Here is a 24532-nt window from a genome sequence, read left to right as displayed (position 1 = left end):
AGGGATGTAATGGAGAAATTGGTCAGCTGGCACTACACTTCGACCCCACCAGTGGTGGTGCTGGTTCCGGCAATGTAGGCAATACAAGTTGGTGCAGTGTTTCTCAACTCCATTCCTCAATGTGCCCCAACAGGTCATGTTTTCAGGCTTTCCATTATTTTACACAGGTGATTTGATTAGTTTCACTTCCTTAGTAATTGCCACAGCCTTGAAAGCATAACCTGTTGGGGTGCCTTGAGGACTGGAGTTGAGAAACACTGAGTTAGAGGGGTGGCCTCATGATTTTGAAAAAGGAGTGCTAGGCTGTACCATACCTGGCGAGGATAGACTGTGGCGTATGGTATGCAATTCTCTCCATTATATCCCTTCTAGACTGAATGAGAATTAGATCTGGAATATATGGCGGCAGATGAGGTCTGCGAGGCGACACCCACATGTCATCCTTTTGTAAGCTGAATTGGAGTTCAACTTTAATCAGTTCTGACTAACTTTGTGGCATACTACTTAAGAATCGTTGACTTAAAGTGGATGTAAACCCTCGTATACGCCCAGTGAAGTGAACAGCTTCAGATAATACAGAGATGAAACACATTTCCCTACATAAGTTTTACATGTATATCTGCTGTCTTTAGCTTTATATGTTCTTTAGACCGTACACATAATTTTACAGATTTTTCGCTTCCTGCACAGTGTAAAGTCTGGGCAGACAGCTGATTGGAGGAAAGGTGCACACACCCCCTCTCCACATAAGCAAAGACTAGCAGAGGTGTTCTGTGACACAGCAAACTCTTATCTCATGTGTCAGAACTTGTCAATTGTCCTGCTGATAAGCAGAGCAGGAGGGAGCCACAGGACTTAGTGCTTTCAAGAGAGATAAGAAAACACTGCAGATATATGCCCAGCTCAAATTTCTTGAATCAAGTTTACAGCCACTTTAAAGCATTATTGATGGAGAAATGGTTTCACAAGCAACAATGTAGAAAGGAAAGAATCCTCCATTGAAGTGTATGTTTGCTTTCACCTTTACAGCTGGTGAAGTGTCGGCTATGATGCTGTAAGCAGTACATACTCTTCTATGGAGTGTCCTGGGTGGCAGCTTTCTGTAGGATTGTATGTTGTCATATTAGACTGGGTAAAATGTATTGCAGCATATGATTGCACTTTGTTCTTCTGACGAAAGCTGGAAAAAAATTAGCGCTTTCCAGCAGTACTGTATTAATGTAGTAATGTATTTTAAGGTGATAATTTTATATTACCATTGAGATTTTTTTTTTTTTCATGCATTTCTAGGGCTGGTTCACCCAAATTGAATGTTTTTACACCTGCATATTTGCTGGCCAGATGACTCCAGTGGGTAGTTCACCTTTGTCATAAAATATACTATACATATAGTTGCAAACGACGCCACTTGCTATATAGTACCCAGTTATGCACCTTCTGTTGCAATGTCTATAATAGTGAATATTCAAGCTTTGTAATTGTGGACAATAATGGTGCCCACAAACTACTCGCTGGCTTTTACCTAAAAAATTTAAAATATTATTTTTGGGTGAACTAACCCTTTAAAGGCTGAGTGCACCTTTTGTAATGTACTATGCAGCCAAGGGGCTCCAGAGCATGTTATAGCTTAGACCATGGATGCTCAACCTGTGGCCCTCCAGCTATTGAGGAACTACATGTCCCATGAAGCATTGCAAGCCACTGACCGTTGCAAGCATGACACCCAAAGACAGTAGTTCTGCAACAGCTGGATGGCCACAGGTTGAGCACCCATGCTTAGAACATTGTTCCTTGGATGAAATGTCAAGCCTGTAAGCCGAGCTTGGTTTTACCATAGCCTGGCTAAAAGAAACTAACAATGGGAGTGTTTTGCCTTCCTCTTCCCAGGATCTGCAATACCTAGCACAGTGATGGCGAACCTTGGCACCCCAGATGTTTTGGAATTACATTTCCCATGATGCTCATGCAGTCTTCAGTGTAGATAAGCATCATGGGAAATGTAGTTCCAAAAAATCTGGGGTGTCAAGGTTCGATGCACATAGGCCACACCCAGCATCACGAGAACCAGACCTTCAAGACCTGTGCAGCATTCTCGCTCCACCCATCGTAGCACTGGGTTCAGCCACCCTTGCGACGGGGAAGCGCATTTACAGCTCTGTCCGCTCACGTCACCCACCTGGCTCTCCTCCCAGCTCAGCTGACATCGGTGGCTCCTCCCTCTGCAGTGTTAAGAGCAGGGCTGACATCAGCAGGGATCTTTGCCCCTCCCTCTGCAATGCACGAGCAGGGAAGGAGACTCCGGCGGGTCATGTGAGTGCATAGCAGCGCTGTAAATGAGGTATTTTCCACAATAATGTTACATAAAGACACACACACACACACACACACACACTGGACCATTCTATAATCCTTTTAAAGCACGGATTACATGATTTTTTCAAGGACTCAAAAACTGGGGTTTATTTTTGTGATGGCAGGATTTTTATAACGCTGACTCCTGAGCCGACGAGGAGAGAGGGCAGAAAGACGGGGAACACAGGAACTTTTTTTTTTACATATGGTATTGTGTACATACCGTAAAGACATCCACTGAAAATAAGCCCTAATGTGTTTTTTATTATATGACCCATTCTTATTTTTTGGAGGGGAATATATATATATATATATATATATATATATATATATATATATATATATATATATATATATATATATATATATATATATATATATATATATATATATATATATATATATATATATATATATATATATATATATATATATTTTGAGCTAGACAAGGTTTCTTGCACTGCTAGAGCCACTTGACTGCATAGTATCTATTTAAAAAAAAAAAGGAACGCTGCCTTTAAGGTCTTAACAACATTACAGAGCATTGCTCTTTGCTCTTTGGCTTTTAAAATAAAGGTCTTAGAAATGGGCTGGTTTTCAGGTGTATTGGTTAATGTTTGTTTCTTTTTTTGTCTGTTTCTTCTTTTTCTTTCATTTCAACATATCCACGCAGTATTTCATGGTTCTAACAAAGCGGCAGTGTAAAAAAAATAAACCATGACGCATGAAAAATACCTGGTGAGGGTCCTCATTGCTTTTTTTTTTTTTTTTTTCCATTTTATTTTAGTTCCAGTTTTCTTCTAAATTAATGTCACATTTTAACAAAAGATTAAAAAAAAAATAATAATCCAGACTGGTCTATCCAGTGCATGATTTATGGTAGATGCTGTCTTACTTTTTTTCTTCTAAATATTGGCCAACTCTTGTCTCTGGACCAATGCATGACTGTCCCCTGAGATATACCATAGATATTTGTGATGTATGGTGAAATTGGCTAAGACTCGGCCCCCTTTTTTTCTCTCAGAACACAGCAATCTGCCTCATGCAGTGTAAATTTATATAATTTGTTTAAGATCTGCAGCTCTCAGCGTAGGTGGAAGGAACCATGACCCTTATTTAACAGTGGTTTTTCTTTTTTTGTTGTTGTGTTTTACAGTTCTTTTCCCTGGTTCAGCCTGAACTATATACCAGGCCCTGCTGAAAATACCACTCAACCGTTTTCTTCTCCAGCTTGTCCAGTTTCTCTTAAGTGCCATGTACATGTTGTATGTTTTAATGCTCACACGCACTTTGTTAATCCAAGACAAACGACTGGTATATGGAAAACTATAGCTGCATTTGTTTATTTTTCCCATTTCGTTGATTTTGCTCACGCTCTGATTTTGGGGGTGGATACAGGCAGTTGGAAGGGGGAGGGCAGACGAATATGGCACATTGGAGTTGTACTGAATGTGCTGTCTTAAGTCATCACCAACATACAGTGAGGACCTGTTTTGGGCTGCACCAATCAGTGTGTTTGTCATTGCTGCAAACACAGGGTCATACCACTTATTAAAGTGAACCTGTCACTTTTGTATCAGACATGTGCAAAGGATGCAGTTTGAAAGGGTTATAAACTTTGCTTTTGGCTTTAGGAAAGAAAAACGGTGAAGTGGATTGCCATCAGCCCAGGGTCTTCAGCATTTTTCAACCATTGGATGCTGAGGTACACCTTGGGAGAAAGGCAAGGTCTGCTTATTGGGTAGTCCACGCACTGGAAGGGGGGAATGGAAAATGACTTGCCTTACAGCCTGCTTTCAAATTCATTTCCTGTTAGCAGGGGTGATGGAATTGGTCCTTCCATGGTCCTAGGAAAGGTTGGCATCTAGAACCCACAAGATTGCATTCCTGCTCGGTACAGGAGTGCAAACTCATGGATTTTCATATACTGTCTTTACCAAGCGGCACGCCTGCAGTCATTAAATTTTTTTTTTTTTTTTCACTAACCAGTAGTTAACCTTGTGGTTGTGCACAAGTCAGTCTGTCCAGTTTTTCCTGAATGGTGTTGGCGGTTGCACCAATCATGTTCTGCTGGCAGAGGTAGCTCCCTGCCGGTAAAACGCAAACAGCTCTGCGGGAGGTATTCCCCATCAACACTGTTTGAGGGAATGAAGCAATCTATGGCCTACCTAACATGACCACATTTTTCCAACACTATACTACTTGTCCCCATTAAAATTTGATTTAAAAAAAGTTGCATACTTTAGTGTGCCACCTTCCTAAACATAATTTGGGATATGTCTCATTAGAAATGTTGCCTAAACTTTTTTATAAATGGGAAAACGCTCACATTCCTGTTTCCCATTGAGAAACGGTAGAAAATGAGTATATAGTTCATGGTTGGCATCTAACGCTTGTGCCTGAGGGAAACCTTACCACAAGTAGCATGCAACACTTGGGAGGGTTAGAAGGTTCAGTCTCTGTTAAAGGGGGGGTCTGTACTGACAGATTTCATCTGCTTTGTGTTCTAATGACCCTAGTGCAGTTTTTTGATTTTGCAAACCCCTCTTGGGCTGGACTGCATACTCTAGTCACATGATGCAAACGCATATTTCCTTTTTTTTTTTTTTTTTGGCTGTCTCCCCATGCTGAACATTTATGATGTCAGCATCTGTCTTCACTCACTGTTGAACAGCAGGGTTTCTCTTTTTGGATGTCGAGACTCGGCACCCAGCCTGCTCAGAATCGGTGGCACGTGAATACAGGGGTGGGTGATTTTGCCACATACTTTATAGTTAGAGGCTGTAACTAGGAGGGATAGAAGATGTTTTCAGAGAGAGGATATTATGGGAACATGGTAGGTGCTGTATGGGTAAGTATGCATCGTTCTTCGTTTAGAGCGGAACTTGGCCCTCTTGTTCACTGAGGAAGGTGCCATCTTGGCCTGTGGATCTGCAGGTGCCATAGTGCTGCACATGTGGCCAGCTATGACACCCGTCTTTTGAGGTCTTGTTAAGCACACTTCCAACTGCGACAGTTATCGGAGACATTCCTTGAATGTACTTTACACTGGACATGCACTGTAATGCCTGGTACACACTACAGTTTTGGTTGCACAAAACTGACCGCTCCAGTCGGAAGCCGCTGTACTAACCATGCAAGGTTAGTCCATCGATCGGGAGTTATCGGCTGCTGGTTTTCCAGCATGCACGTCCGACAGACCGAAGCACACGGGCAGAATGTCGGCCAGTATTTTTTTTTTGTACAGACCAAAATCTGACATTCTGCCTATGTGTGTATGGGGCTTTAGGCATCATGGGTTTCCTGATCATGTGACCAATGTGGTTGACGTTCACTGATCACGTGATTGGGAGCCAGTTCTACCAGCTCCTGATTGTAACCAGTGAGCTGGCAGCTGTCTGTGAAAGCGCTGTCACAGTACTGGGTGTGCATAGTGAGCACACTCCCAGCACAAAACGTATGCATATGTATGGCAGCACAGCATTTAGAGCCCACTGCTGTGCTGCCACATGTATGGGTACAGCCAGCAGCAACAGGTTGAGACTTTAGTAAACCGTTTTTAATCCCCTTTCTGTTTTGGGGTTTTCTTTTGGGGAGACTGTTAAATGGAAGGAGTTGGTTCCACTTTAAAGTCTAACTCTGGCCAAATATTCTTTGACCGTGTGCACTGTAAATATACACAAATGAAGTGCCATGTGCAAAGGGGGTAGCGTTCTGCTAATTTTTTGTTAAATACACCGATCCTAGCAGGTCACTCGCTCAACACCTCATTCATTGACCAAACCTTTTTATAGAATGCAAGGTGTTCTGATTCGAGGAGGAGGACAAATTGCCATAATCATCACCTCCATTCACAGAACGCCTAGCATTCTGTGAAAAGAGTGCAAGGTGTTTCTCTGTGAACAAGGCATCGAGTAAGTGATCTGATCAATGTACTGCAGCTTACGCTGTAAGGCTTGGGCTCTAGGGGTTCAGCACATTGGGCTCTAGGGGTTCAGCACATTGGGCTCTAGGGGTTCAGCATAATGATTTTTAAAGTGCACATGCCCAAATTTTTTTAAGTTTTATTTTTTTTTGCTAGGGTTCTGCTTTATTGTAATGGAAACGGCAAGATCTGAGCTAAAGTGAACTTTAGACTAGATCAAAAGCATTCTATTTTGCATAAACGTGTCTTAAAAATGACAGGTACACTTTAATATTGGTTCACTCTTAAAAATAGCCTCCCTGCTGTATGTATGTGACTTGTCTATTTTGACACAAATGTACCTTGTGTATGGATTAGGCACAGTAGACTGGCATTGCATCCTTTCCATGCTTTCTCCCATAACCCTACCCAATCTTTTATTATCGCTCTTCATCAGGTAAGCAAAGTGTTAGAAATCAAAGGGCTTTATTTTCAACTCCCAAACACCCTTGTACAACACATCACAAACTCTCACACACTCTTCTGTGGTAGGTATGATACAAGAGCTAGTGAATTGTTCCATATGATTAACGCCTAAACCGACCTTTTTTTTTTTTTTGTCTTGTGTATCTTGATTTCTCTGTGTGCTTTATAGTGAAGCAGCCGACACGAGTCGTTGTTCATATAACAGCTTTTGAAAAGTTGAGAGCACACCCCCCCTACGGAGAAAACCGACTGTGCTTGCTTACGTTTGGTTCATGAATTAAAAATCCCGTACAGGTGATGAAACCTCGGCAGTGTTAACACAAAGCAGCAGTAGTGTGTATTGTGCAGTCTCTTTTCTTACTCTAGAACTTTTTAACCATGTGTAGAAAGTCGAGGAAAAGGGCCAGTGATTATTTGTTTTCACTTTATTGGTAAAATGTAGATGGAGCTAGCATGAACAGGACAGCCAGAAATAAGTACAATCAGCAAGTTTGAGTGATGAATTAGTGAATTTCTGGGTGTTTTATTTATTTTGTTCTCTCTCTCTCATTTGTTTCTTTTTTTTTCTTTTCTTTTTTTTTTTTTTACTTTTTGATTTTTGTGTTTTAAAGTACTCATGTGAATGGTGTGGCTAATACAGATGTGTTCTTCTGCAGGAATCATTCCTGATGAGGCCAAAGCTCTAACACTTGTGGCCCCAGCTAATGCAGTCACTAGTTTGCTACCAGGAGGAGGACTCCTGCCCACTCCGAACCCCCTCAGTCAGGTAAGTGTTTGTTTTGGTTTGATTTTTGATTTTTTTGTTCTATATATTTTTTTTTACACCACTTACAGACCGGAATATTTGAACCCCTTAACGACTAAGCCATTTTTTTTTTTTTTGCATTACGGCACTGCGTCACTTTAACAATTGCGTGGACGTGCAATGCTGTACCCAAACAAAATTAAAAATGTCCCCACAAATAGCTTTCTTTTGGTGGTATTTAATCACTTCCTACATTTTTGCACTATAAACAAAAAAAATTACATTTTTGAAAGTTTTTTATTTTTTTGTTATAATAAATATCCCCAAAAAATTCTTCAGTTTAGGCCGATTATATATTTTACATATATTTGGCAAAAATTGCAATAAGTGTATATTGTTTTGCGCAAAAGTTATAGCGTCTACAAAATAGGGAATAGATTTATGGCATTTGTATCTATTTTTTTTTCTAGTAGTGGCGAGCAGCGATTTTTAGACTGCGATATTGCGGCGGACAAATTGGACACGTTTGACACTTTTTTTGGGACCGTTGACATTTTTGCAGCGATCGGTGCTATAAAAATGCACTGATTACTGTGTAAATGTCAGTGTCGGCGAAGGGGTTACATGTGTTCCCTGGTGTGTTTCTAACTGTTGGGGGATGTCACTCACTGGAGGAGGAGACAGATAGCTGTTCCTAATTGCTAGGAACAGCTATCTCTCTCCTCTCAGAAGGCGAATTCATACAACCGATCAATTGTCAGTGCAAGTAATGCAGTGCTGTATCGCATAAAATGGCCTGGTCATGAAGGGGGCAAATATTTTTCCGGAGCTGAAGGGGTTAAGCTATAATACTTGATTTAAAATACATTAAATAATGGTGTATATGAAGTTGCTAGCTGTACATCCTTATAGTACAAATACAAAATAAACCGGCGCAACAAACATTTGCGTATAAATTTCAAAATTATAAAAATGTGTGCTTTTTATGACACTACTATTGAAAAGTTTATTTGGGACTCAATAAAATAAATGATCTGAAAGTGAATTTAATCAAACAACTGAAGTCCAGAGCTCCCCACAAAAGTATTATTGATCTTCTATCTCTGTCACTCCTCCAGTGAGTCGTGCACCTCCACACCCCAGGTGAAAAACATGCCCACCTCAAGCGTATGTTCATTTGTGGTCTTCATATGCACTCAGCTAGTGACTGCTCTCCACTCTTCCTCGACTCCAGGATAAATCTCCAACTCTCAATCTGCTTGTATCATGCATATGGTTTACATACAATATTTAAGGCAGATGCATAGTGCTTCCTGGTTTTTAAAACCTTTTATTTTCACAACCCCAATAAAATGAACTTTCAAGATGCACAATGATGGCGTGACCGATAATTGGGCTTTCTCAGTCATCAAGCGCTTTTGGTTTTAGCTGTGTAGTGGTGGTGGTCGACTAGCTATTTAGACCTCACTTGCACTCTCGCTCACTCACTCATATTTGGCAGGGCAAACCTGACGGACATGACCTGGCGCCTGCAGTTTGTCAGTGTTGCCCTGTCTGCCAGCCCCCCACTTCAGTGAAGAGGAGGCTCTGTCTCTGGGGTGTTTTTCCTCAACCTCCATCGGCCAGTATGTAGATGTCTCTCCTCCCTGCCTCCCCATGCACTTGTGGGGTGCGAGTACTCCCTCGGGAGTTCAGCCCTGCGGGGGTCCCTTCCAGGGACCACGCCCCCCCCCCCCCCCATACCCTCTGGGATGCTTTTTCACGGGTTCACGCTTGGTCAGGCTCCCTGCAACTTGAGGCTGCTTATGGGCAGGCACCCTTTCTGCATGCCAGTGTTGCTGTTGAGCCTGGTGCCTGTCCCTAGATGGGCGGTGCTGCAGGGGACTGTGGTGAACGCCTTTTTAACCTTGAAGCATTTGCTACTTTAGGCCCCTTTCACACGGGCAGTGGAGGTGCGGTGGCGGTATAGCGGTGCTATATCGTCAGAATTGCCGCAGGATTTGGCCGCTAGCGGTGCGGTATTAACCCCGCTAGCAGCCTAAAAAGGCGCATTGCGGGCGGTATTACAGTGGTTTCTTATTGTTTTTAATGGGAAGGAGCGGTATACACCCCGTTCCTCTCACTGCTCCAAAGATGCTGCTTGCAGGAGATTTTTTTTTCTCTCCCGCCAGCGCATCGCCTGACATTGAGAATGCTAGGGCAGGAGATTTTCGGGTGGTATTTAGGCGCTATTTTTAGTGCTATACCGCCTGAAAAACTCCTCAGTGTGAAAGGGGCCTTACTCCCGCTTGGTTGCGGGGGGGGGGGGGGAGGGATACAGTGGCATGGTGAGTCGGTCCGCTTTTGTATGTAGGGGGAGACTCCCCTGGAACGGCGAATATCGGTAACTCAGGGGAGCGATTCCCACAAAAGACCGGACTGCAGTTGCTTCTACTGAGGCTCGGCTATTCCCCAGGAAGGTACTGAGGTTCGTAGCAAGGTGCCCCCTGGCGGGGTCAGTATCCTTACATTAATGCAGTTCCTTGCTCAACAGCTGTGTAGGGTAGAAGCCAAATGGATTCCAGTCTCTGGTGGGGGCTGCCCCTTTAGGAAAATCTTTGGTACTGAGGGCCAATCTTTCACTCTGATTTACCATCTCTGGCTTTGACTTTGTTTCTATTGAAAGCCTGGTTCTGAGAGTCAGGAGGTTTTCGTATTCGGTGAATTCGGACTATCTTGCAGGCGTACAGGTCTACCTCCCTGGGAGCTTATGCCTTGTTTCCACTGCACGGATCGGTTCGGGTCAGAAAGAATGGAGCGGTTAGAATGGGACCGGTCATTTTACGGGTGTTGCTACTGCGCACGGCGATGAGGACGTGACGTAGCGCGAGTGAGGTGGGAGGTGTAGGACGGCTCGATGGCGGCAGGAGACACACGCCGCTCTGAGACTCCGTCGGCACCGCTCGTGACCTCGCAGACCACAGCGTGTGTTTTGTGAGAAGCAAGCGGGTGCCGCAACCCCGCCGCATCCCCGCTTGGGACCGGGAATACCACCCTGGAAACCGCCAGTGAACGAGCCCCCGCTGGACACGCAGCGCCGGAGAAACTGAAGCTGCTGCGCTCTCAGCACTGATGTCAGCAGCCTGTGTGGGGATATGCGCTTCAGGGGCTGTCAGAAACCCATCGGAGACATGCAGCCGGGCAGTGGAGCAGGAGGAAAAGTAAAGGGTCTGGTGAGGCGCTCAGTTGAGCCGATTCCGAGCGGGTCCCCCCCCCCGTGACCCCCCCTCCCGTCGGTTATAATATTGTCTCCCGGAATTACCATACACCAGTACACCAGCACATCATAAGGAGTCTTATTGTGTAATAATGGAAATAATTAGATGTTAACTGTCTATTGGGTTAGATACCTGCGAGAACTGTAAATGATGGGAACACAAAATGCAAAGTGAAATATAAGTGAACATACAATTGAATGAATAACCTACACTGGGATAGAGTTTGATAGCTGGTTCATTTGAACTCTCCACCTGGTGCAGGATCTTTTCATTGCCTGTTCTCTGTGGGGCATATTTGAGTGTACGGCCCCAGCCCTTGCTGAATGGTTCTGGATGGCCTGCGGAGTCAGACAGGAGAGAAATCTGGGACAATATAAATTCTGATCTCCCCTCTTATGAACTACCTAATTGCCCCTGTGTTTAGGTGTATCAATGACAACCCCGATGACAGGGGAATTGAGGCATGAGCGTTCTGAGGAGAAATTTAAATTGGTGAAGGATGACCAAAAACACATTACTCTTTCTCTGGACTGTACCGGTAATGCATACGCGACCGTGAGAACTGTGAGAAGCTGGGAAGATTTTAGTTTTTGAAACTGAGGGACAGGGGAAAGGCCTGGGCATTGAAGCATTAGTGTTCTGAGGGAAAACTTAGGCCGGCGAAGGAGGGCCAAAAATTCATTACTCTTCCCTGGACTGTACCGGTAACGCACACGTGACCGTGAGAAGCTGGTAAAAATTCCAGTGTGTGAAGATTGGGGGACAGGGAAAGATCATTTAGGCCCCCCCCCCCCCCCCCCCGGATTTAAGGCGTCTCTCCCTGTCTCTGGAACGGTGAGGACGCTCTGGACTGATGTAGCATAGGAGACGACTCTTAAAAAAAAAAAAAAAAAAACACCGAAGGTATTTTCCTTCTAGAAGTGAGTCCGGGAGTCCAGGTGATTCTGATTAATAGCAGTAATCGGCCTCTCCTCTGCTGATCAGCCCCTTCCCTCCGTGTTTTAGTGCAGGGCTCTTGCTTTCCTGTGGCCCTCTCTTTATTGAAATAATTATTTTTTTCAGGACAGGAGTAGTATATAGGGGAAGATAGAGGCTCACATTAGGAGGAAAGTCGTGGGCTTCTCTCGTTCCCTTTCAACAAAAAAAAAAAAAAAAAAAAAAAAAAAAATCCATCTCCAAACTGGGGAAGAGAATCAGACCCTCCAACAAAATGAATAGGTCTACGAGGGGCGGCACTACAAAACCAACTAAGAATAACTTGGGGAACAGCTCCATACAACAATACATGACGCAGGAAGGGAGTCTAAAAAGTCCAGGACTCGCAAAAAAAACTGATAAGAAGAAGTTCGATAAAAAAAAAGGAGTAGGAATAAGTAGTGGGGAGAGTTCTAGAGGTGAAACGACACTAGAAAGCGAGCAAGAGCAAAATAATGCAGAGGAGCTATCCCAAGATACACAGCCCCCTACAAAGGCAGAGATGAACGCAATGCTGGTGAGGATGGAAAATGTCATGGAAAATATCATAAGGACAGAAATCAACAAGATAAGAATAGACCTAGGAGGGCTCTGTGAAAGAGTGGTAGAGACGGAAAAGAGAATTGAGGAGCAGGACCAGGAAATAAAATCCTTGAAAAAGCAAGTCAAGGCCCTGACCGAAACCCAGAGATTGGTGGCATATAGGATTGAGGACCAGGAGAATCGCAACAGGCGACAGAACCTTAGAATCAGAGGGCTATTAGAAGACAAGGAGGAAGACCTAAAAGACATCATGAACACAATTTTTAACCCCCTGCTAGAGAGATCAGTAGAATCCAAGCCCCTTAAGATTGAAAGAGTACACCGAGTGGGGAATCCCCAACAAATAGAAAGATACGGCCCAAGAGATGTGGTCGTAAGGTTCAGGAATTATGTTGACAAAGCAGAAATATGGAGCAGGCTTAGGGGGAAACCCCCCCTGAGATATAGAGACACCGAGATACAAATATTCTCCGATCTTGCTAAAGAAACACTGGCTAGGAGGAGAGGCTTGAAACCCCTCTTGGAACTCATGCGGGCTCAAAATATTAGGTACCAATGGGGATTTCCGGCTTGCCTCATGGGTATAAAGGGGGGTAAAACAGCACGACTTAGGTACCCGGAGGAACTGAATGATTTTTGCTCTAAAATGGACTTAGTAATCCCTGAACTTCCTGATTGGGTGGATTAGCGGGGGGACGCTTAGTATGGAATTTTGAGATGCTGGACGGGGAGGGGGGGAGGGGGGGGGAGGGGAGGTGGGGGGAGTCAAGGGGGAGCCCTTAACACCACCACAAAAGAGGAGCCAAGGATGAAGGCGAGGAGTCTTCTACCAGTGGCTCCCAGGCCAAGAGTGGGCCGGGGTGAGGGAGGGAGGGAGGGGGGAATGGGGAGCGAGGGGGGGGAGGGGGGAAAGTGGGAGGGAGGGAGGGTAGTGGGCCAGGGAGGGGGGGGGGAAATGGGAGGAGGACCATCTGAACGACTCCACAGGAATTCTTTTCAAACTCAAAAAAGGAAAAGGGAAAAAAAAAAAAAGAGATAAATGATAGATATTAAGTTCCTATCATATAATGTAAAAGGTTTAAACTCCCATATTAAGAGACATAAAATTCTTGCTGAACTTACGCAGTATAAAGTAGACATTGCCTACCTACAAGAGACCCACATTACCTTAGAGTCTAATATAAAGCTGTTTTCATCTGAATATCCCGTCTGGTATTATGGAGATACAGTCTCATCGAGATCTCGGGGGGTTGCCATAGGATTTGCAAGAGGAGTTAGATACACATTGGTGGACAGACTGAATGATCCGGAGGGGAGATTCTTGTTCTTGAAAATAAAACTAGGACAGGAGGACTACACTCTGGCAAATGTGTATGCACCCAATGTGAATTCGGCTAAATATATTAGTAAAATTCTCAGAAAATTAAAAAATTTTGAAGAGGGACATGTGGTGTTGATGGGGGACTTTAACTTCTGCATGTGCCCGAGCCTCGATAGTACGACCCATGCTCAGGGGAATAACGGTGAACATCTTAAGTTACTGAAAAAACAAATGACACAAAATCAAATGGTGGATGTCTGGCGAATCCTTAACCCCAAGACACGAGACTATACGTTTTTTTCCCCTGTGCATGGGACGTACTCGAGGATCGACTACGTCCTCATAGACCATAGACTTTTGGAGAGGGTGGTTGAAGCAAGATGTGAGATCATAACGCTATCAGACCACGCCCCCATTTCCATGAAAATAAGCACATCCATACAAAAATGCATTCTACCTGAATGGAGATTGGATGAAAGCCTGTTGAGGGACGAGGTGGTGGTCGAGAGAGTACAGAAAGAATTGGAATGGTATTTTCAGGAGAATGACAAGGAGGGAATCACAGGAGCAACCCTGTGGGACGCCCACAAAGCGTATATAAGAGGGATTTTTATAGCAGAAGGGGCAAAGAAAAATAAAATGAGAAGGAGTAAATTAAAAACACTAAAAGAGGAGATATATAGGCTGGAACAGGAACATAAATTACAGGGCCAAAAGAGGGAAACACTCCGTAAGTTAACTTTAACAAGGGACGAATATAAAGCCCTTGCCGGGCAAGAAACCAAGAATTTCATAAACAGGGTAGAGAGTGAAAGATATGTCTGGGGAAATAAACCTAGTAAAAACTTGGCCAGAATGGTAAGAAAAAAGAAAACCAGAAATTTTATCGAAAAAATCAGAAATGGGGATGGGGACTTAGTATATGCGACAAATAAAATAGCAGAATCTTTTAGAAGCTATTATGAAAAACTATACAATGTCCAACAGAAGATTAGGGACCCTGCCGAAAAAAAGGATAAGATCAGGAAAGTATTACGGCAAACTAATTTACCGAAGATAGAAGAGTATGAGATAGAAAGAATGGAGGAAAGTATAACTGAACAGGAGATAAGTGAGGTCTTAAAAAATACTCCCAATGGGAAAAGCCCGGGACCAGATGGCTTCACGTCGGCCTATATACAAAGGTTTAGTACTATCTTAGTCCCTAGATTATGTCAATATTTCAATGGGTTGGGGCGAGACTATGAGATGAGCAGAGAGGCATTAACAGCTACGATCACTGTCATTAAAAAAGAGGGAAAGGACAATACGAATTGTTCAGGGTTCCGACCTATCTCACTCCTGAATGCAGATACCAAACTGTATGCAAAAATTTTGGCCGAACGAATGAAGGGGGCGATGACTGCCATTGTCCACCCAGACCAGGTTGGTTTCATACCTGGGAGGGAGGGAAAGGACAATGGGGTCAGGGCACTTCTTCTTATGGAGCAGATCAAAGAAAGAGGGACCCCCGGTCTATTCCTGTCAGTAGACGCTGAGAAAGCGTTTGACAGGGTAGACTGGGGGTTCCTGATACAAACACTCGAATGTATAGGAATTGGCCCAAGGATGATTAAATGGATCAAAACGCTCTATTTCCACCCTTGCGCTAGGATCAAGATCAACGGATCTTTATCCGCACCCTTCGAGATGAGAAATGGAACCAGGCAGGGCTGTCCCCTGTCCCCTCTTCTTTTTGTTTTATCATTGGAACCCCTGCTGGCAATGGTCCGACAAAATCCAGAAATATATGGAATAGAGGTTGGAGAAGATGAGCACAAATTATCCGCCTTCGCAGACGACATTTTATTTTATATAAGTAGCCCAAGAGTCACTCTCCCGAAGTTAATAACTACTTTAAAACAATATGGTGAGGTGTCAAACTTCAAAGTAAATACAGAAAAGACGGAGATCTTAAATATCAATATTCTTAAAGATGAAGAACAATATCTACGGAAGAAATATAATTTTAAATGGCAAAAAGAAATAAAATACTTGGGAATAAAACTGGCAAATTCCATCAAGAAAATATATAGAATAAATTTTATCCCCCTGCTCAACGAAATAAAAAGGGAAATTAAAAATATATTCAATAGACCTATTTCGTGGTTCGGGAGGATAAATGTAGTAAAAATGGTTCTCATCCCAAAAATCCTATATAAGTTTCAAATGGTCCCAATATACCTACCACCGTCATTCATTAAAATAATTAACTCCCTCATAATGAACTATATTTGGAATAATAAAAAACATAGGGTGTCTGCTCAAATTCTAAAACGGGCCAAGAAAAAGGGAGGCTTAGCTGTACCCGACATCAGATTGTATTATAATGCTTCGGTTCTCTCACGGGTTATAGAATGGGCTAAAGAATCCCAGGACAAAAGATGGATAAATATTGAATGCACATTAGCAAGGGCACAGTTAGGGAGATTAATTTGGAATCCACCACAACACAGATCCTTACACACTTCAACACACACAATTACTCATAATGCATGGAGGATCTGGGATAGACTTCACAAACAATTAAAAACAGAATTTAACTCACCCTTTATTGATTTAAAAGAAAACGAATATTTTATTCCAGGGACAAAAGAAGTAGGGGGAAATTGGATCACAAATAGAACACAGTTAAAAGATATAACACTAGATGGTAAAATTAGGACACTTCACGATATTAAACATAGGATTGGAATTAGGGCGCTCGACGAGTGGAGATACTTGCAGTTAGTGTCATTCGTCAAGCGCCTACCACACCCTTTGAGGTCACAAGAGGATTACACCTTATTGGAACAATTGTGTAGCACCGAAAGCTCAAAAGGAAATATATCTAAAATCTATAATTACTTGCAGAAAATGGAAGAGTCGGACACGCTAAAATACATCCAAAATTGGGAAACGGACTTAGGGGTCCCAAGGGGGAAAACGACCATAGGAAGAATCCTGAAAATGACGCACACCTCGGCAGTAGATGTAAGAACTGCCGAGATGAACTTCAAATGTTTGACGAGGTGGTACGCCACCCCAGATAAAATGGCAAAATTCAGAGGGGGAGAGTCAGAGAAATGCTGGAGAGGTTGTGAGTCAAGGGGAACAATGGCACACCTATGGTGGGACTGCCTGAAAATTAAAGCTTATTGGAAAAAAATCTTGGCCCTGATAAAGGTAATAACAAAAAAAGAATTGGAAGATAACCCATGGGTAGTGCTCTTTCATGGGGGGGAGACTCCAGAGAAGGAATACAAGGATTCACTGATCCCTCATTTATTGAACGCAGCGAAAAGATTGATTCCCCTTAAATGGAGAGACGCGAAAAGTCCGCAAATGTGGGAGTGGATTGACTCCGTAGAGGACACCTTTAGGAGAGAGAAATTAAAATACGGAAGCTATAAACACAAAGTAGGGGAAAAGGATATATGGGTACCCTGGATGGAATTCAAAAAATCCTGGAGGTTTGCAGAAAACCTGAGAGAGGAATAGGAACGCATTTTTTCAATTAAGGGAAGGAATTCTTACAGTGGAGTCGTGGGATGGTCAAGGGAGGGGGTGGGTAGGGGGGGGGAGGGGGCATTTAGTTGGGGAGGGGGGAGATGGGGTGCTGGGTTTTTCTTTGTCACGCAGATAAAACCTTTTAAATAGTTCTGTACTTACTATAAAAGAGTGAGTTCTAAACGGTGAAAAAAAAAAAAAAAAAAGAGATGTAAATATAAAAATAAACAAATAAATAAAATATAAATAACAAGTATAAAAAATTGCAAGAGAAATGCACCACAAATGATGCTAAACCTGATGTAGAGACGGAATTATGAATAAAATCATGAGCAAGTCTCTCGCTGCGGTGAAGTCTGAAGTGGCAAAAAAAAAAAAAAGAAAAAAAAAAAAAAAAAAAAAAAAAAAAAGAATGGGACCGGTCTATTCTGCAGAGCATTTCCACTGCAAATCGGACCATCCGGGACCATGCAAGGTTTAGAAAAAAAGCCTAGCACATCCACCAATCAGTGAGATGTATTTGTAGGTCCGCCCTAATGGAACCGTTCCATTCTCTATGGCCCCACATCTGAAGCAGGACCCAGAATGGTCCGGTACGGTTCGCTTTTATGGCACGCTTTCATAATGGAAACACCCAAAAAAGCGAACCGAACCGTACCGAACCGAACCGATCCGCTCAGTGGAAACGAGGCATAAGTGAACCTGGAAGGCTTACATCTGGTGCAAGGCCTTGGGAGTCTGTCAATGCTCCCTTGTGGTGGCTCTGGTTTTTCGTCCTTCCAATGAGGTGTTGAACAAAAGCTTGCCTTGAGTACCAGAGCGGCCAGGTTTCTGCCATTGCAATCCTACTTTTTATGGCTGTGCACTCCTTAAATCGTACTTCCATCCAAATTTTTTGTCCCGTGGCATCTCCTGTGCGCTGTCGTTGCCGCTGTTGAAACTGACCTTGCTTCTTTCGGTCCTCCAGAAGTCTCCCTTTTTTGAGGGTCTTGGCTAGGTTTCCCTACTGGTGTCGTGTTTTTTTTTTTTTTGGAACTGGCGACAAAAAAATTAACCGTTGCCCAAAAGAGCGGTAATTGATGGTCGGATTTTAGAGGCAAGACGGGAATATCAAAAATATATAACTTTATTACAAAAATAGATAAAATTTACAACAACAAATAAATAAAAAAAAAAATCATATAAAATATGATATAAGCAATATCCTCTGTACATCATCAATGCCTTTCGCCATTGGGCTTCATCAGGACGAGCAAAAGGAAGTTGAAAAATAAATATATATATATATATATATATATATATATATATATATATATATATAATATATATATATATAATTTTTTTTTTTAAATAAATAAAATAAACTCAACGTGTGTATGTATGTTCCAGCATCACGTCCAAACGGCTAAAGATATTAACATGAAACTTGGCACACATGTTACTTATATGTCGGCAACAAACATAGGATAGGTGGTTTAACCCTTACCCACCCCCATTTGCCATGGTCTGGGTTTTTATTTAAAGTCCCATTCAACTCTATGGGAAATACATGTTACTTCATAACTTCCAAACGGCTGTAGATATTTCGATAACACTTGGTCACATGTTACTTATATGTCCACTTAAACTACAGGATAGTTAATGTATCCCTTAACTACCCCCATTTGTGAGGGTCGGGGTTTTTGTTTAAAGTCCCATGCAAATCAATGGGAAATGTATGTTCCCACATAACTGCTGTACGCCTGGAGATATTTCAATAATACCTGGTACACATATTACTTATATGCCAAATAAAAATATGACAGTTAAATTAACCCTTACCTACACCTATATATAAAAGATGGGTATATTTATATTACTATGATTTTCCTCCCCAAAAAAGGTTAAGATAGGAAGACCGGGCAACGCCGGGTATTCAGCTAGTGTAAAAATATATTTCATTATCTCAGAGCATTCCAAATGATGTAAAGATATATCGATGGAATAATAGGAGGTTACAGGTGTAATAGGAGTCTTCGAAAATCCGACAAGAATCGAAAAGAATCGTTCAGCCTACAGTCTCGACTGCACAGTACACCGCAGGTATAAAACATCCAATTCTAATGGAACCAAACGAAGCGTTCCTTCCGGGGCAGACCGATGAAGGTGTCAAGAGCACATAAATAGGCAGTGTTAACCAGGTTTGCCCAAACTGTATCCAACCACTATAGTATTAGCAGCCCTCAATGGAGAGAACAGACATCAGAGTCTATGGCACAGCAATGTCTGCGTATCGTAGTGTGCCCTGGGGTAATAGCCTGTGCTATCTATTACCCCAGGGCACACTACGATACGCAGACATTGCTGTGCCATAGACTCTGATGTCTGTTCTCTCCATTGAGGGCTGCTAATACTATAGTGGTTGGATACAGTTTTGGCATACCTGGTTAACACTGCCTATTTATGTGCTCTTGACACACCTTCATCGGTCTGCCCCGGAAGGAACGCTTCGTTTGGTTCCATTAGAATTTGATGTTTTATACCTGCGGTGTACTGTGCAGTCGAGACTGTAGGCTGAACGATTCTTTTCGGATTTTCGAAGACTCCTATTACACCTGTAACCTCCTATTATTCCATCGATCTATCTTTACATCATTTGGAATGCTCTGAGATAATGAAATATATTTTTACATTGTCAGATTCCTTCTGCTCGTCCTGAGGAAGCCCAACGGCGAAAGGCATTGACGATGTACAGAGGATATTGCCTATATCATATATTTTATTTATTTGTTGTAGATTTTTTTTCTATTTTTGTAATAAAGTTTTTTATATATATATTTTTTTTCTTTTTTCTTTTTTAAAGTTATATATTTTTGATATTCCCGTCTTGCCTCTAAAATCCGACCATCAATTACCGCTCTTTTGGGTAACGGTTTCTTTTTTTATCTTAAATTACGGATGTGGCAAATGTGAGTGCTCCCCCTTTTTCTTGATTTGGAACTGGTGACCTTATCCTGTGTTTTTTCCTGTTGGTCTTACACAGGAATAAGGGGTCCTCCATCTGTGTCCCCCCCCCCCCCCTCCCCCCATTTCCTGAGATGGAGCTGAATTTCTACCTGATTTGAGGACTGCGTTCTGCGTTCATGGTGTCCAACTGTTGCATCCTTAGGAGGTTGCACTGCATTCCTTGGATGTACTCTAGGCAGTTTGTGTATACCTGGTTGCTTTGGCTTCCTTTCAAAGGTCGGATTCCTTACTTGTGATCAGGCAAGCAACAATTTTTTTTTATATGTAATCGGTATACAGAATGGTCATGTTTTTGGATAACAATGCAGATATTATTTGCCTCTAGATGGGAGCTGTTCCACTTTCTGCATTGGGAGCACCTACACTGGATCCCACTCTTGCGGCTCTCACTCTTCCAGGAGCCAATCTAACTTCACAGGTAGGTTTTCCTTTGTCACTGTTAAAGGGGTTGTAAAGGTACAATTTTTTTTCCCCTCCTAAATAGCTTCCCTTTACCTTAATGCAGTCCTCCTCCTTTTTCACTTACCTCATCCTTCCTTTCATTTTACTTTTAAATGTCCTTATTTCTTCTGAGAAATCCTCACTTCCTGTTCTTCTGTCTGTAACTCCACACAGTAATGCGAGGCATTCTCCCTGGTGTGGAGAGTCAGGACGCCCACTAACACACAGCTCCTTTCTCTATCCGCAACGTAGAGAGCGTCCTGAATCTCCTGTAGCCCAAGGGAGGGGTCGAGCACGACACTCCACACCAGGGAGAAAGTCTTGCATTACTGTGTGTAGTTAGACAGAAGAACAGAAAGTGAGGTTTTTTTTCAGAAGAAATAAGGACATTTAAAAGCAAAATGGAAGGATGAGGTAAGTGAAGGAGGACTGCACTAAGGTAAAGGAAGCTATTTAGGGAAAAAAAATTGTACCTTTACAACCCCTTTAAATTATGTGACTTTGCTGTAGCTTGCATCTCATCATGTGCTCCCACAGAAGTGAGTTGGTCCAAAAATAGCTTTTCTATATATTTTTAAGATTCAGGTTGTAAAGATTTTTTTTTTTTTCTCTAAACTTTGTGCAGTCCTCCTTCGCTTACCTCATCCTTCGATTTTGTTTTAAATGTCCTTCTTTCTTCTGAGAAATCCTAACTTCCTGTTCTTCTGTCTGTAACTCCACACAGTAATGCAAGGCGTTCTCCCTGGTGTGGAGAAAGCCTCTTGAGGGGGGAGGGGGCGAGCAGGAGTGTCAGGACGCCCACTAACACACAGCTCCTTTCTCTATCGGTAAAGTAGAGTGTCCTGACACTCCTGCTCGCCCCCTCCAAGAGGCTTTCTCCACACCAGGGAGAAAGCCTCTCCTTTACAGTGTGGAGTTAGACAGAAGAACATGAAGTGAGGATTTCTCAGAAGAAATAAGGACATTTAAAAGCAAAATGGAAGGATGAGGTAAGTGAAGGAGGACTGCACTAAGGTAAAGGAAGATATTTAGGGGAATTTTTTTTTTTTTTTTCCTTTACAACCCCTTTAAGTTACAGCGCCTGAATGCTCCAATGTGAACAAAGACAATTTATAAGTATGGGGTTTGGCTTGTTGAGTGTTTTTCGAGTTACAAAATGCTTCCATGTGAATGGGGGAGCTGTCACTTTTACTGGACATCTTGGCCTGCATTTTCTGGAGAAAAATGGTTATAACAAGGTTTTTAAAGGGATTGTAAAGGTGTGTGTGTGTGTGTGTGTGTGTGTGTGTGTGTGTGTGTGTGTGTGTGTGTGTGTGTGTGTGTGTGTGTGTGTGTGTGTGTGTGTGTGTGTGTGTGTGTGTGTGTGTGTGTGTGTGTGTGTGTGTGTGTGTGTGTGTGTGTGTGTGTGTGTGTGTGTGTGTGTGTGTGTGTGTGTGTGTGTGTGTGTGTGTGTGTGTGTGTGTGTGTGTGTGTGTGTGTGTGATTATAATAAAAAATGTTTATACTTGCCCCCTCTGTGCAAGGGTTTTGCACAGAATGGCCCGATCCTCCTCCTCGGGTCCCTCGGCAGCGCTCCTGGCTGCTTCTCGCATCTAGTGCCCCTCGGAGACCCGCATTCCATGGGGACACTCGTGCGGGTGTGCTCTTGAGTCCTGCTACTACGTCCATTGACACAGCAGGACTTGGCCCTGCCTCCCGTGTCACTGAATTTGATTGAAAGCAGCGCAGCCATTGGCTCCTGCTGCTATATAAGTCTATCCAAAGAGGACCTGAGACAGTGGCTGGAGCTGCTGGGCTCCTCCCCGTTGATGGAACGATCGGGTTCAGGCAAGTAGAAGGGGAGGCTCTGGGGGTCAGTTGCACTACAGAAGGGATTTCACCTTAACGCACAAGAGTGTTTACAACCCCTTCTTTTTTTTTTTTTTTTTTTTTTAAATGCTTAAAAAAAGTTGACCCCGATACCGTCACTGGAATATTATATTTTGGAGGGTTTTTAATTTAGGTTGGTAGTGAAAAAATAAACAATTGAATGCCAGGGGATGGCCCTGTAGATTGTGTGTTGGTCAGCATTTCTCTCATAATTTTTTTTTCTTTTAGTGGTAGTCAAAGGACCAGCATTCTTTATAAGTATATTGTGAAGGCCGGGCAGGGTTATATTGGAATGAATCTTTGCATTTCTTAGAAAGCGTAGCTTTTTTTTTTTCTTCTTTTGAATTTATTGTCATTTTGTAGTTAATGTGTTTTTTTTGTGTTTTTGGTTCCAGTCTCTTGCAGCAGATCAGTTGTTGAAGCTTATGAGCACAGTGGATCCAAAGTAAGTCCTGCTCTCCCTATTACTATTAAGCCCACAGCTTTCCCATTGCACACTCCTCTTCCTCATTCTGTATGTGCATCGAATGAAATATAACATGTATTTGGTTTCTAGGCTCAATCATGTGACAGCTGGGCTAGTGTCACCAAGCCTGAAGTCTGATACCTCTAATAAAGATATTGAAGAGGCAATGAAGCGTGTTCGGGAGGCCCAGTCCTTGATATCTGCAGCTATTGAGCCAGGTAAGTGGCAGTGCCAGGTCCTGTGTGACTTTTTATATGTTGATTTATCGGGGATCTGAGAGCTATCTGCATATTTTGATTTCAGACAAGAAAGATGACAAGTCGAAAAAGCATTCAAGGTCACGTTCGCGATCCAGGAGGAGGAGGACACCCTCTTCTTCCAGACACAGGTGAGAGATTCTTCTACATTCGATTCCATTGTTTCTTTTCAAATTGTAGTAAAGCACACAGAGGCCTATAAATGATGCATAGTTTGCCTCACAAGATTGGATGCCCTGTAACCACAGTGCACATTACTGCGCTTTAAAAAGGGGAAGCTCTGCTTGTTGGCATCCTCTCGCCTCCCAAAAGGTTTATTTTAATCCATCCACCCAAGTAGCCTATAGACTAGAGCCCAAGGCAATATCTGATAATTCAGGTAGAGGAGAACTTGGCTTACTCCATGTGACAAAAGGGGGGGGGCTCTATTGACGCACAGGTCTTTCCTTTTGCGCCCAGCATGGCAGGAGAGCAAAGTGTGTGTGTGTGTGTATGTATGTATGTATGTATGTGTGTGTGTATATATGTATATATATGTATGTATATATATATATATATGTATGTGTATATATATATATATATATATATATATATATATATATATATATATATATATATATATATATATATATATATATATATATATATATATATATATATATATATATATATATATATATATATATATATATATATTTTGCTAAGGACGTCCACTTTAACCACTTGACCTCGGAAGATTTACCCCCCTTTATGACTAAGGCACTATGTTACTTTGACAATTGCATGGTCATGTGACGCTGTATCCAAACAAAATCTGTAATCCCCCCCCCACACACACACACACACACACACACACACACACACACACACACACACACACACACACACAAATCGAGCTTTCTTTTTGTGTGACTTGATCACCTCCTTTTTTTTTTTTTTTTTTTTTTTTTTTTTTATATATATATTTTTCTTTCTTTTTTTTGCACTATATTCCAAAAAAGCCAGACCAATTTTGAAAGAACTGTTTTTTTTTTTTTTTTATGAAACGCATCCAGTAAAGTAAAAAAAAATTGAATTTCTTCATAAATTTAGGCCAACTTGCTACATATATCTGGTATAAAAAAAAAAAAACAATAAGCGTATATGGATTGCTTTGCGCAAAAGTTATAGCACCTACAGACTATGGGCTATTTTTTTTTTTTTTTCTTTTACTAGTAAAATTTGGGGACTAGTGACACTAATACAGTGATCAGTGCTAAAAAAATATGCTATGACACTGGCTGGGAAGAGGTTAACTGTGTGCCTAACTTGTTTTACTAAACCATGGGTTGGGCTTTTACTTGAGGAAGACATGGATCCTTGTCCCTGCTTTGCAGAGACAT

At 42.3% G+C, this 24532-nt stretch overlaps 1 protein-coding gene across 3 annotated transcripts in view; it reads left to right on the top strand.

Moving 5' to 3' along the window:
* Positions 1-24532, top strand: part of SRSF11 (serine and arginine rich splicing factor 11) — a 45918-nt gene that overhangs the window by 15447 nt on the left and 5939 nt on the right. The window contains exons 2-8 of one of the 3 annotated variants that reach the window (XM_040360715.1): positions 3026-3090; positions 3509-7036; positions 7399-7508; positions 20443-20535; positions 22823-22872; positions 22984-23111; positions 23197-23281. In XM_040360715.1, the coding sequence (XP_040216649.1) occupies positions 20443-20535; positions 22823-22872; positions 22984-23111; positions 23197-23281 (356 nt within the window). In that variant the 5' untranslated portion in view covers positions 3026-3090; positions 3509-7036; positions 7399-7508. The remainder of the gene's footprint in view (positions 1-3025; positions 3091-3508; positions 7037-7398; positions 7509-20442; positions 20536-22822; positions 22873-22983; positions 23112-23196; positions 23282-24532) is intronic. The other 2 variants (XM_040360716.1, XM_040360714.1) reach the window with 2 other exon arrangements.

The sequence above is a fragment of the Rana temporaria genome, chromosome 7, assembly GCF_905171775.1.
Source record: "Rana temporaria chromosome 7, aRanTem1.1, whole genome shotgun sequence".
Lineage (NCBI taxonomy): Eukaryota > Metazoa > Chordata > Amphibia > Anura > Ranidae > Rana > Rana temporaria.
Note: the sequence above shows the minus strand (reverse complement) of the source record. Positions and strands in the feature narration are given on the sequence as shown.